The sequence below is a fragment of the Corvus hawaiiensis genome, chromosome 2 (assembly GCF_020740725.1).
Source record: "Corvus hawaiiensis isolate bCorHaw1 chromosome 2, bCorHaw1.pri.cur, whole genome shotgun sequence".
In the NCBI taxonomy this organism is placed as follows: domain Eukaryota; kingdom Metazoa; phylum Chordata; class Aves; order Passeriformes; family Corvidae; genus Corvus; species Corvus hawaiiensis.
This window is the reverse complement of record NC_063214.1, coordinates 77,163,101-77,176,787: the sequence shown is the minus strand read 5'-3', so window position 1 is coordinate 77,176,787 and position 13,687 is coordinate 77,163,101. Positions and strand designations below refer to the sequence as shown.

The 13,687-nt window shown below is 35.4% G+C and overlaps 1 protein-coding gene across 1 annotated transcript; it reads left to right on the top strand.

The window, feature by feature from the left end:
- Positions 1-596: 596 nt before the first annotated feature.
- SLITRK6 (SLIT and NTRK like family member 6) lies at positions 597-12,419 on the top strand. The gene is made up of 2 exons (XM_048295740.1): positions 597-679; positions 3,947-12,419. The coding sequence occupies exon 2, from the start codon at positions 3,962-3,964 to the stop codon at positions 6,482-6,484; it is 2,523 nt and encodes an 840-aa protein (XP_048151697.1). The 5' UTR covers positions 597-679; positions 3,947-3,961; the 3' UTR covers positions 6,485-12,419.
- The last annotated feature ends 1,268 nt before the right edge of the window (positions 12,420-13,687 follow it).

Here is a 13,687-nt window from a genome sequence, read left to right as displayed (position 1 = left end):
ATTTAGCTGAATTTTACTTTCTGAGGCTCACTTAGATAAGGGAGAAAGGACGTGAGAGAAATTGCAGGAGGAGGAGCTGATCTGTCTCAAGGTGGAGCTGTATCTTGTATTAAATGACAGTGGCAGATTAAAGCTCTCTGGTGGGGAAGGGCTTAAAGGCTGAGTCAAAAGCCAAGAAGTCTCTTTATTTACGCCTACCTCCCAGCCCCTGGCAATCTGACTAATAACAAACTGAGCTAACAAGAAAGACTAGAAAGAACAGAGAAAACACAGGAGCAGCTTGCATCTAAAAATCTGACAAACCAAGTGATCAAGTCAAGCTCTGCTGAGCATCTTGTTTGTTTACTGCATCCAAATGCTTGCAAACAGTTAACTATATGCAGAAAAGTCAGCCTAGCTGTGAAGTATGCTGTGAATTTTAATTGAGGAAAAAGGACAACTGCTTACAGGATGGTCTGATGTGCACGGCTGCCTGGAAGATTTTTTCAATCGAATGCTTTGTACTTTGTCTTCTGAACAAGGATTTTAACTTTGTGGAGCTGTAGTATTACCAGAGCTTGCAGCAAAGGGAAGCTCAGAAGAAAGTGTGCATTTTTCAGAGGGAAAAATTACTTTGCATGGAAACAGTTGCTCCAACTGTGCATTACTGAGTGTATCGGGGAGTGCTGCTGCTGTACAGGTAAGAAAGACTCCAGTTAGTTAATTAGCTAAGCACATGAGAATTTCATTTCTCAGTACAAGTTGCATTTATTTTTCTGCATGACTTTGTATAACTTTTATATTAAACTATGGCAGTTTATACTGTATTTTAAACAGTTTGCAGGCACATTTATTCAAACTGATTACTGTGTAGAATATGTGTATTAAGGGAATGCTGTATTCAAATCCCTTGAGGGGACACGAACGGGTGTTTGGTTTTATTTCCTCAAGTACAAAAGTGGTCTTAAATGCGTCATCTGACTGTGATTCCCTTAAGAATTTAATAAAAAATCCTGAAGGCATTTAGAAATTGCTAATTCTTAGCTTGGGGCTTTGAAAATCTTCGACATAATTTTTTTAAAAATAGCTGAATTAAAGCAACTAAACAAATAAACCCCCAAGCATAATGAAACAAGCTATTTCAATGTTTTAAAACCAAGTAAGTTATTATTTAGGAAGCATGAGATGTCTTTGCTGTAAGGTGACTACTTCTGGAAGTATTCAACTTTGCCTCATAGAAGGAACTATGACATTTTTTAGTCTTTTAGAATTCCTACAGGGCTTAGTTACAGTATGCAGTCAGCAGTGACTTACATGAAAGCAGATAAAATGAAAAAAACCTTAAGTTACCATGTGGAATTTGCTGAAAAACCTCACCACATGAAAAGGTTAGTTTTTCAAGTCTTTAAAATTACATTTTGTTGCATTGTGAATTCTTTCAGTTAAATGTTAGTCATCTGTTACATGAGAGCAGTTTTTATTTTACAATAGTAGCCCACTGAGAACTTCATTACATATTTCTGAGTGTTTGGAAAAAGAAAAAAAAACTGCAAAAAGAATACCAATCTCCTATTAATTTTTTTTGTGTGTGTATATATATGTGTGTGAGAGAGTTCTGGCAGTGCTGCTTACAGAAGTATGACGGTGATTAAAATGTGAATGTTTTCAAATTGGTTACGAATGTTGTAACTTTCATCTCTGAGAGGAGGGCTTTCATTTTTATAACGTAATTTCTCAATATGCAATAGAATGCAACATGCCTTACAGATTTTTTTTTCATTTAATTTTTGCTCAGGGACTTTATAAGTGCTGTTTGAATTTGATACAGATTGACGCTGGAATTTCTAATGAGAAAAAGTGTACAGAAATAAAGTTGAATTAGTCATAGAGTAGGTTTGAAGCCAGCAACCGTGTCAAGAGCTTGAATTTTTACCTTGGGTCACTGGAGAGGATAGTGATGCATGAAAAGCAAGAATAAGTCTCCAGCATAATATGACCCTAGAATTATTCTGCATACTTCAAAATAACATCTTGACATGGTGTGTCTTATCCAACACTTCTTGGTAAAACAGACTTAAAGGCATATATATTAACCTTAGGCAGCTGGAGTTCAAGGAGGGTTATATGAGACAACAGAATTATTTGCTCTACTAAAACAAAGATAAAAGCTCATATTTTTAAGGATACCTTTTCTCACTGTGAATTGCACTTGCAACTTCTAAACTCATACTTCTACTTGCATTTATGAGGAGCTACTAATGGAGAAAACCAAAATTCACTGTGCACACATTTGCTGTTGCTCCTTTTGTATATGTGTGTGTGTAATACTCATACCACAGCATTTAAGTGCCTGCATGTGTAAATCTTTGCAATCTGTTCTAAGGGAAGCTTTGAGAAATAGTGTTTCTAGTAACCAAGGTGCATTATATTTAAAATATTCATTGATGAGATGCCAGATCATATGGCCACACTGTAAAAATATTCATTCATATACTTGAATTGATCCTTGTAAAAGGTTCTAATCTTTCAGAAACTAACACAGCTGGTTGTATAGTGACATTCTGTATTTCATGTTTCAATAACTTAGTTTGAAAGACTGTAACCTTTATTAGATGGATTACTTAAGAATCTTGCTTAGTTCAGTCCTCAAATAAATAGCACACCCCATAAACATTACTGGTTTTTAAATCACCCATTGCATTTTAAGGGTTTTTTTGGTTATTGTTTACTTTTTTGGAAATGTGGAAATACTTAATTAAAGATTATAAGCAGTGATTTCACTCTACATTGTATATCAAGAGTTACCATTGGTCTTGCCAATTAGGCAGCCTTGACAGAAAGAAACAGAGAATCTTCAAATAGGCTGTAGGACAAATTAATTCAAACCAATAATAAATGACTGATTTAAACATCTAAATTTTGCTTGAGACTCCATAGCTGTATTGTAATGATGCATTTATCAAGTGTTTCAAAGTTTAAGATCAGCTTGTTTAAAGGTGATAATTATATTACATAACATATGGTTGATACTAGTGATAATTTTTAATTTGTAATAAATGGTCTGTTCCATATACAATCCACTGTGGAAATTGAGGATTATAATCATTGGAGGGAGTCTAACATTAATCTTAAAAAAAGTTTGCCCTTGCTTGCTTGTTTCTTCTGACATGTACTGCATTGTCAGTTCTCTTTTACTTTAACTGTGTGTACAAATTTTTTATATGTATATTATATGCAAACTTTACGCTACTGTGTGCTGTGGTCCCACTTTCACTAAATATCCACAAATTACAATATATGTGTTAGAATTTAAGAAAGATAATTATTTTTTCTACTTCCTTTTCAGTTTGTGGGTACAAGGATTTCAGAGGAAATACCTTTTGATTTCCATACATAATGCAGAACCAAAGAAAGATTCCCTGTATCCTGACAAAATGGGCTTTTGCTCATAACACATTGTTGATCCAAACCAAATCTTGTTTCTTCTCTTCAGCAGCTGGATAACATTAAGTTAATTTTAGCAAGGTACTCTTAAAATCTGCAGTGCTATGTAGTGACACAAAGGAATGATTCAAAATATTATATTATCTTTGATATAAGTTGCTTGGGACAGTAACTTATTGCTGCTGTCCACTGGCAGTCTATACAGCATATAAATAAAACCAACACACACCTGATTATTTCCTACTTTGGGTATCAGCATGAAAGTACTGAAGATTTTCCCTTATGACTCCATTCAGTACATGAAACTAAATATATATTCTCTAATCAGAAAATAATTCAAGTGTTTTGCATGATATGATATTATTTGGAAGGTGAAGCAGCTCAATGACCAGCATTAAGACTATTTTTTCTTGCTGTAGCCCCGGGGGAAAAAAAATCCATAAAAACTACTCAAACCCTGTGAAATCATGACTATTATTTTTCTTTTTCTTTTTTTTTCCTTTTTTTTTTTTTTTTTTAATAGAATCTGCTGGACAAGATGAAGCTTTGGATTTTTATTCTATGCTCAGTTGTGGTTGCATCTGATCCTTTCCAGTCACAGCCTTCTTTTTCTTCAGCCAGAGGATCTTGTCAGAGTCTGTGTTCCTGTGAAGAAAAGGATGATACCATGATTATCAACTGTGACAAAAGAGACATCAAGATGATATCAGAAATAAATGTCCCACCATCACGGCCTTTCCATCTTAATCTGTTAAACAATGGCCTGAGTATGTTACACGTGAATGATTTTGCTGGCCTTGTTAATGCTATTTCTTTACATCTTGGTTTTAACAATATTGCAGATATTGAGCCTGGGGCTTTCAACGGTCTTAGCCTTCTTAAGCAACTTCATATCAATCACAATTCTTTGGAAACACTTAAAGAAGATACGTTTAATGGATTGGAAAATTTGGAGTTCCTTCAAGCAGACAACAATTTCATCACAGTGATTGATGCAAGTGCCTTTAGCAAGCTCAACAGGCTTAAAGTGCTTATTTTGAATGATAATGCCATTGAGTATCTTCCTCCAAACATATTTCGTTTCGTGCCGTTGACCCATTTAGATCTGCGTGGAAACCAGTTACAGACACTGCCCTATGTTGGCTTTTTGGAACACATTGGAAGAATACTAGACCTTCAGCTGGAAGACAATAAGTGGGCCTGTAACTGTGATTTGTTGCAGCTGAAGATATGGCTAGAAAACATGCCTCCTCAGTCCATAATAGGTGATGTTGTATGCAATAGTCCTTCAGTTATCAAAGGCAGCATATTAAGCCGGTTGAAAAAAGAATCACTTTGTCCCACCCATCCTGTTAATGAACTTGAAGATCCTTCAGGATCACTGCCCTTGGTTGTAACCACCTCTATCAGCGATAGTCACCTGTCAACTAGGGTGATTCCTCTCCTGAAAGGTCCTACTAAAGAACCAAGTTTAGTGCTTCATACTTCCAAGCCTACTACGTTTCCAGGAATCTCTTGTCCCGTCCCTTGTCACTGCACCAGCCATATGCTCTCAGGAGTTCTTATGCACTGCCAGGAGCGAAATATTGAAAGCTTGTCTGATTTAGGACCCCCTCCTCCAAATCCTAAAAAGCTTATCCTAGCTGGAAACATTATTCAGACGTTATTGAAATCAGATCTTGTGGACTATTCCAGCCTGGAAATGCTTCACCTGGGGAACAATCGCATTGAGATCCTTGAGGAAGGTTCCTTTATGAATCTGACTAGACTACAGAAATTATATCTCAATGGCAATCATCTTACAAAGCTAAGTCAGAATCTCTTCCTTGGCCTTCAGCACCTTGAGTACTTGTACCTTGAATATAATGCCATCAAAGAAGTTTTGCCAGGGACATTTAATGTAATGCCAAAACTGAAAGTCCTCTACCTAAATAACAACCTTCTGCAGGCTTTGCCACCCCATATCTTTTCAGGTGTACCCCTCACCAGATTAAATCTGAAAACAAACCAATTTTCTCATTTACCTGTGAGCAATGTATTGGATGAACTGGATATGCTGGTACAAATTGAACTTGAAGACAATCCTTGGGACTGTACTTGTGATTCAGTTGGACTGCAAAAATGGATACAAAAATTGAGTAAGAATACCATGATGGGTGATATTTTTTGTAAATCTCCAGGACACTTAGCAAAAAAGGAATTGAAATCCCTAAACAGTGAAGTCTTGTGTCCAGGTTTAATAAACAGCCCTGCCCTACCAACTCATGCCAGTTTTGTAGTGGTGACAACTTCTTCTCCTACTGCCAACACCGCAGACACCATCCTGCGGTCCCTTACAGATGCTGTCCCACTTTCTGTTCTAATATTAGGACTGCTCATTGTGTTTATAACTATTGTATTTTGTGCGGCAGGAATAGTTGTTCTTGTTCTGCATCGGCGCCGAAGATCCAAAAAGAAACAAGTGGATGAACAAGTGAGGGACAGCAGCCCAGTTCACCTTCAGTACAGCATGTACGGGCATAAGACAACACACCACACCACGGAACACCCAGCTGCGACTCTCTATGAGCAACGAATAGTTACCCCCATGGTTCAGGTGTACCACAGCCCGTCCTTCAGCCCCAAACATACGGAGCAGCAACAGGAGGAGGGAAGTGCGAAGGAAGCTAATGATTGCAAATATCTTCGCCGAAGTCTCCTGGAAAGAGAGAACAGTTCACCACTTACAGGTCCAAATGTCAAATACAAGGCTACAGATCAATCTGCTGAATTTCTGTCTTTTCAGGATGCTAGCTGCTTGTATAGAAACATTCTTGAAAAAGAGAGAGAACTTCAGCAACTAGGGATCACAGAGTACCTAAGAAAAAATATTGTCCAGCTCCAGCCTGACATGGAAGTTCATTATCCTGGAACACATGAAGAGCTGAAGCTAATGGAGACACTCATGTACTCCAGGCCAAGAAAGGTTTTTCTAGAACAAACTAAAAATGAGTATTTTGAACTCAAGGCTAATTTACATGCTGAGCCTGACTATCTGGAAGTCCTGGAGCAGCAAACGTGAAGTAGTAACACATTGGGCTGGGGCCGAATTTCTGTAATTTTATTTTAAGGTGGAACCATTGTAAATAAAAGTGCCTTATAATAACATGTCAACAGTCAGAACTTAAGCACAGCAGTAATCCTAGCAAAGAAAAACTCAGGGATCACTGTGGGAAGCCATGGGGTTGTGTGCAGGCAATATGTCACACCCCAAGTTTAACAAGAAATTTGTGTGATTGAACTGTGGGAGGAAGATTGCTTATTGCGCTACTCCTCATCATTTCAAAAAAAGGTGTGTATGGAACTCTCCGTTCTGTTCTCTGTTTTCCAATCTATGGAAAAAATGTTCATTACCCTTACACCTTCTTTTTCCCCTCCATTTATTTAGATTCCTTAAAAAAAAAAAAAAAAAACCTTAAAAAGAAAACTCCAACACCTGTGTTTGTATTTATAACATTAGAGTGTATTTGTTAGGTTAGTACATGCACTGCATACATGACCACTGTCTAGAACTACACCTGACATACCTTTATAAAAAATATGAAAAGAGTTGAAATGTTGTCATACTAAATGTCAGTTAAAAAAAAAAAAGATAAAATATTTTTGTGTATTCACCCAGAGCCTGCAAATATTTAAGTATTTTACACCGAACTTCATGTGCATTCTGTATCAGTATGTGGAAGGAAAAATATGTAACTATGTTTACCCAACATCTTCAACAAAGAAAACTGCAAGCCTTTTGCTACTTTCCCTATCTGATAGCTTTACCTAAGTTTGGACAATCTTTTCTTGAGCTGCTGCTATAAAATATTGTGCATCACTGGTGTTTCAACTCATAATCCTGGGCAATTTGAAAGCTACTGAGAATCAGCTGTAAATATGTTACTGTGTTTAATAAGTTTGATTTTTAGATATATATATATATATACATATGTATATAAATAACTTCTGTGCTGGCTTTAAATATTCTTGAAGGAAATGAGTTTGCTGTGGCTAGGAATTTCCAAGGGCAAATAAAGGTCCTTTCCCACCCTACCCAAAAACAATGCTCAGACAGAATAACTACAACAATACACACATGAGGAAGAATAATAGTATTTAGTTATTTGTACAAAAATATATTTTCTGAAATTAGAAGAAAATAAATTGTTGTGGGAAAAATAGGTTAGAAAAACGTAGAACACTGCAGGTTTATTTTTGCAATGAATTCTCACTAGATTTATATTTACTATTTATTCTGTATAATTTTGTATTTTTTTTTTTCTCCAACACACAAGAAAAGAAAATGCTTATTCCTGGCTGATTTTCAAGCTAATCAAGGAACTGCTCTCTATTAATGAAAAAGAAATAAAGACTTTTTAAAATGTCTTTTTCTTAAAGGTTACTTTTTAAAGAAGGCAACAACTTCTATATGCACAAGTTTAAAACTATTTGGGAATTAAACACAATGGTTCTCACTCCTGTCATGGGGACAGAAGCATCTTATCCTGAGTGCAGTAAGGCCATCCAATTTCTGTGCATGACCGACATGGTGCCAAAACAAAATTTCTGACCTGTATTTATCTTCCTCTAAGCAAATCTTTTGTAAACTGACTATGCATGAGGTTTTTTTTTCTAATTCCTATTTGTAAAGTGAAAAATCAGCTTAATTACTACATGTATACATATGTATGCTAAATTTGGCATTGAAGTCTTGATAAACTCCAAGTAAAAAGATATATTCTTTAGTTCAAAATATGGTTCATGTCTTACCTATTTGTATTTACAAATGAGAATTCTTCATATTCTGCTACATAAGTTTCTGACAGAAAAAATTACTGTATTACATAGGAAAGTCAGATTCTCAGTTCTTTCAAATTTGCATAGACCTAACAACTTTTATGGTGCTATACTAATTTCTGTATTTTGAGGATCTGACCACACTTTGTCTCTGTTAACAAATCAATTTCCATATTAATATTTTTGAGGTGTTATCAGTTTGTAATGGAAGTAAAATTTGTTGGCTTACAAAAATCAAAATTTCAGTTATTAGAGAATAAGTATTATTTCCTCTTTCTATATCTGAGAATAATTTATCCAGAAAACCTGTCTATTTTGGAAGATTATGAAGAGTAAATGTGGTGACAACATATTTGTTTCATTGCTATTTTTATTCCAGACAAGGAAAGAAAATACTAAGTGTTGCTTTTGTATGTAAGAGTGAGACAAAAGGGAAAATGCAGCTGCAATAACTTTGAATTAAATTAGTTGTATAATGTTATTTTAGATATACTTGCATATTCAAGCACATGTGAATGTGCTTCATGGACATTCCATAGAACCTATGGAAACCCATGCATGGATGTGGAGGAGCAACTGGAGGGCAGGTGAGATGGCTGAGGGCATCAGAATGACACTAGATGTCTTCATTTAAAGAATTTAGTTTCACACAGGAAAAAAATTCAAATAAATTAATTTTATAAAATAATCAAATGCAGTTAAAATTTGGATTTATTCGATGGAAAGAGCACTAGAATGCTTTGAATACTGAATCAGACCCATTGAATTGTTCTTTTTCAAATACTCAGAGATCTCAAATTAGTGTAGAGAAAAGAATTGGAATAAAAATGTAAATGGTACTCAATAGCAGAGTTTATTATTTCAGTGTCTTTGATTTCAGTAGTTATTTCCAAATAAAAAATGTGTGTAAAAATAACACCCTGCAATTGGCAAGATACAGGGAAATGATGATTCAAGCCCTCAGGCTTAGATTTAAGAGAAACAGCTTCAGACTAAAGACAATTGCCACATGCACAGATGTCGCTTTGGTGAGCTGCTAACAGTTACTTGGCAGAATGCTGAGGACAACTGTGTGGCAAACATTCTTCTCTGTTGCAGTCTCAAAGCATCAGAAAGAAGACTGAGCTAAATTAATGTCAAAGCAAGTCAGATACAGCTGTATCATCAGGATTAAAGAGACCTTTACCATTTAGCTTTCCTTCAGAAGGGAGATTCATGCCTTTCGCTTTATAATGACAACTGTGCTCTGTGGCAGTCTTAACACCGCAAGTGGCTTGGCAGTATCCAGGAATCACTAGGATGTGGCTCGCTGTCCACTTTCCTATCATCACGTTGCCTGCTGGACTGCCACGTAGTGAGAGTTTGTATAATGAGAAGAGAGGGGTCTGCCTATTGCCTTACATTCAGATAGTGATTTTTCCATCTATGAGGAAACGTTACACTGCTGTAACAAAAAGGGACAAAAGTATAACCTTATATGATTATTCTTCAGCTGAAGAAAGCCATTGTCAGCTGATAAAGATAAAACTGTGACATAAGAAAGGGATCACATAAGAAAGAAGGATGTGATATCTATTTCTAAGGTTCCTTGGAATATTATAACTACTGGAAATGTGTTGTTAGTATTATTGATGTTTGCAGAAAGTTGGGAAGGGTATTCATAAATTTTCTTGTTAAAACCCTAGTGTCATTTTTTTTTTTTTTTTCAGTGACAGGCACAGTTAAGTGGTTTGATACATTTTTACTTAGCTAGAATAATGGAGGTTGGAAGGCAAAGCATGTTTGACAGTGTGCAACAAAGTGGATCCATTTTTCTTCTGTCAGCATGATAGTTTAATTGAGTGCGAGAACAGTGCTTCATCAAGCACACTGATGTAAGTGGCAGTTATGTTATTGTTGCTAGGGTACCTCAAGGTAACCAATACTACCATTTTTTGCCTCACATTTGAGTGAAGAAAATATATTAAATAACACTACAGACCCGTTCGCTAAATAAACATATTAAAACAATTCATTGCACTTTTTTATTTTAAACTGTTCTTATCTTTTCAACTTTATAAAAGGCAAATGTATTTCTCTTTCTTACTCTTCCTGCTACAGGTCATTTTCACAAAGACTTTTAGTACTGGTACTTGATTAAATTGCTTTCAGTGAAGCCTCTCCAAGTTTTTAAAAAGAAATAAAACCCAACGGCACACTTAAAAAACCCTATCAAACAAAGACTGTAAATTTACACATCAATTAGGGTGTTTGCCTATTCACAAAATGGCCTAAAATTTTTTTACATTGTTTTCCATTTAAATGACAGATCAACCTTCCCATCATCTATTCCACACTGAAAGTTAGTTTGTACTTATTTTCAGTGATGTGTCAAACCTATTGGATTCGAATACAATCCATTTTAATTTGTAGTCATTGTTTCTCTGATTGGAATCTAAGGATCAGGTTTCAGCCCCTCTTTGCATGACAAAAATGTTCCCTATATGACTCCAAATGGAGGTTGTTTACAATGTACCACTTACTACCTACAGAGAGGTTACTAATTGTATAGTATGCTAAACTGAAGAAATAACTTTGACCAGAGTGGGAAACCACACCACCTTAGAAAGATTCATTTCTTGTCTGTTAAAGAAAAAATGGTATTTACCACAGATAAGACATTATTTCACAGGATAAAGTAATAGTGGCAAGGGGAAAATGGAGACTGAATCTCAGTCATCACCAGAAGGAATACTGGATTATCATTCTAGGATGCCAATGTCTACAGCAATATATTTTATCAGTCACACCAAAACAATCTGCAAATTTCATGTAGATGTACTGAAATCATCATGACATTAAAGGGCAATCAAACACTTAATTCAAAAGATCAGAAAGTTTCATAACTTTCCCTAACACAGAATACCAGCATTTCCATTAATGAGTTTCACACTTAGCCATAGACTCACCTCTGGCATTACAATCTGTTGCAATAGAAATCTACTCCTCGGAGAGATTTTTCAGTGTATATAATGCCTTCAGTGGTGAGTTCCTCTGGGACTTGATGATTGGTCCACCACTGGGGATTTGAGACAGGGAAGATAATTTTGTATTGTAAGTCAAAAGCTGTCTTTTTTTTTTTAATTTCTGAAGTTTATGATATTTTTGATGTCGTTTGAGGAGCTGGTATCAAATCATTTTGTTTCTTAAAACAGAAGGGAGCTGTAGCTGGAATCAATATGGTGAAGTTAATCTCCATACTGAAAAGATAAAGCATGGTGTTTTCTTTCCTGCACATCTCCTAACAGTCAGCCTTGGCTTTTTGACACGAGAGAACAAATTCTAAAGAGCCACAGTCTAATGGAAAGCAGCCAACCTTGAGGAAGAACATTAAAGGCCAGATGCTGTTCAGCTCTATGAAAGCAAGATGCGATGAAGATTTTTTTATTTTATTTATTCAGCTTCACCAAAATGGAGTGCAAGTACATGCGCACAGCACATTTCATAAAACATTTACCAAAGTTTCATGTTCTAAGACATTAACTTCAAAACATTCACAGTATGTGAATATTACTACTGGAAGGACTACTTCTACTTGATTTTTACTTATAATTTATGGAATGGGATGTTGGAATACAGAAAAGAAGAAACAATATGGTTTCTTGTTTCAAGAAGAAATGTTATTTATTGTAACTTCAGCTGTTTGTTTTTGTAGAAAAATTCATCCAGATTATTTGTTCAGATAATTTTTTAACAAGTCGAGAATTTTTTTAATTTCTTCTAGTTGTAATTATTTACCAAATAAACTAAGAAGAGTAGATAAGTAGTTTCTTAAATAGAAAGAAATCTGAAGCCTTTTATGTATAAAGAAATCCTATAGAATGCTATCATAAACCTGCTTTTTAAAAGAAATGATGAAATTTATTTTGTCAGGTCATAAAATTTAGTATTATTTTTAGTTTCATGTTAAGAGACAGCTCAGAGTTTTTCCATTTTTCAAAATTCAAAGCCAACATAACACTTTCATAATGACACGTATTTGGGTTAAATGCATATTAGACAGTTCCATTCTAAGACATATTAACAAAAAACCCACTTTCAAATATAATCTGCTACTTCCTCTCATTTTCCCTACTGAAATGATGTTGTGTACTGTGCAAAAAAAAAAAAAAAAAAAAGTACATTTCCTGGGCAAGGAGACCAAACTAGAAAAATTCTCTTGTATCTTTGTTTCATATGCTTTTTGCAGAGTCGAGTATCATGGATTCCCATCCCTACAGCACAGTATATTTACATGGTTCATATGGCATGCAAAATGGAGGGATTTGGCCTAACTAGTAGACTATGCAAACATGCTCTTTTGTAAGTAGAAGGCTGTTGCCACTGCTCTTTTAAAAAGATCTTGTGTGTCAAATACCTTTTAGATATATCTGTTAGATCAGACCCCGCAGTTATCAGATATTTACGAAACTTGGTAAGATGCAAGATTCCAGGCTGCCAGTTCTGGCCTAGTTTATGGGAATCCAGACACCCTGGAATTTTTGGTATTTGGAGGACAGTGACAAACGTCCATCATTTTTTACAGAGGAAAGGTTCTTGAGCAACTGTTAAAGACTTTGATTGCTTTTCTCATCTTGCTTGAGGTGTTCAATGTTCCTCAGTGTGGTATCGTATGACTTACATATGAACATAAAACATCACTAAATCAGAAATCTACCACTTTGATACCATTATTCCCAAAAGGTAAATGTTTCCATGAGGTAATACTGAAATGAAGATTAATATTTCGAGATTTTAATTGCCTCGTGTTACGCAAGTGTCATTAAGTAATATATCACTCCAGGAGAGTTGGGGGGGAGGTGGCGTTGCTGTCTATTGACCACTCACTCACTTGGATTCCCTGAAGGGAGATGTTGTGCTGAGGATAGCTATCTTCATGCTGCCATACATGATATTATGAAGGCTGAATCATATTCTATAGATTTTGAAGTTGTTGTTTATTATATGCTCTAAGGACTGAAGTTGGACTTCTTGCAGGCTCAGATTCCATGATTATTTTTATTCATAAAAATGACTACAGAATATAGAGAATATAGCTTTATCATTTTCCCATGTAAAAGCAATCATGTAAAGAAAATAATTCCCTCTGAATTTTTGATTAATGCCCTGATCCAAGGGCCATTAAAGGTAAGGAATTATTTTTTTTGGATATAGAATGATGCAGAAGCATCTTAGAAGTCTAGGGTTTTGTCGCACAGATACATATAGAAAAACAGTACTTACAAAAGCATCAGGGTGTTGTTGCACCCAACCATTTCCCAAACAGCATAAGCTGGAACTAGACAAGACCAGAGCCTGTTCTTAACTATAAGATCTGACCATATCTTAAAAAATATCTCACAAAAATTATGCTGAAGACTCCCATGACACAGTCTCCTGAAAAAGTAAAAGGTTTGTGTCTGTTTCT

Excerpts from the sequence above, each read along its gene's own strand:
- SLITRK6 (XM_048295740.1), top strand. The coding sequence starts at position 3,962 with ATGAAGCTTTGGATTTTTATTCTATGCTCAGTTGTGGTTGCATCTGAT.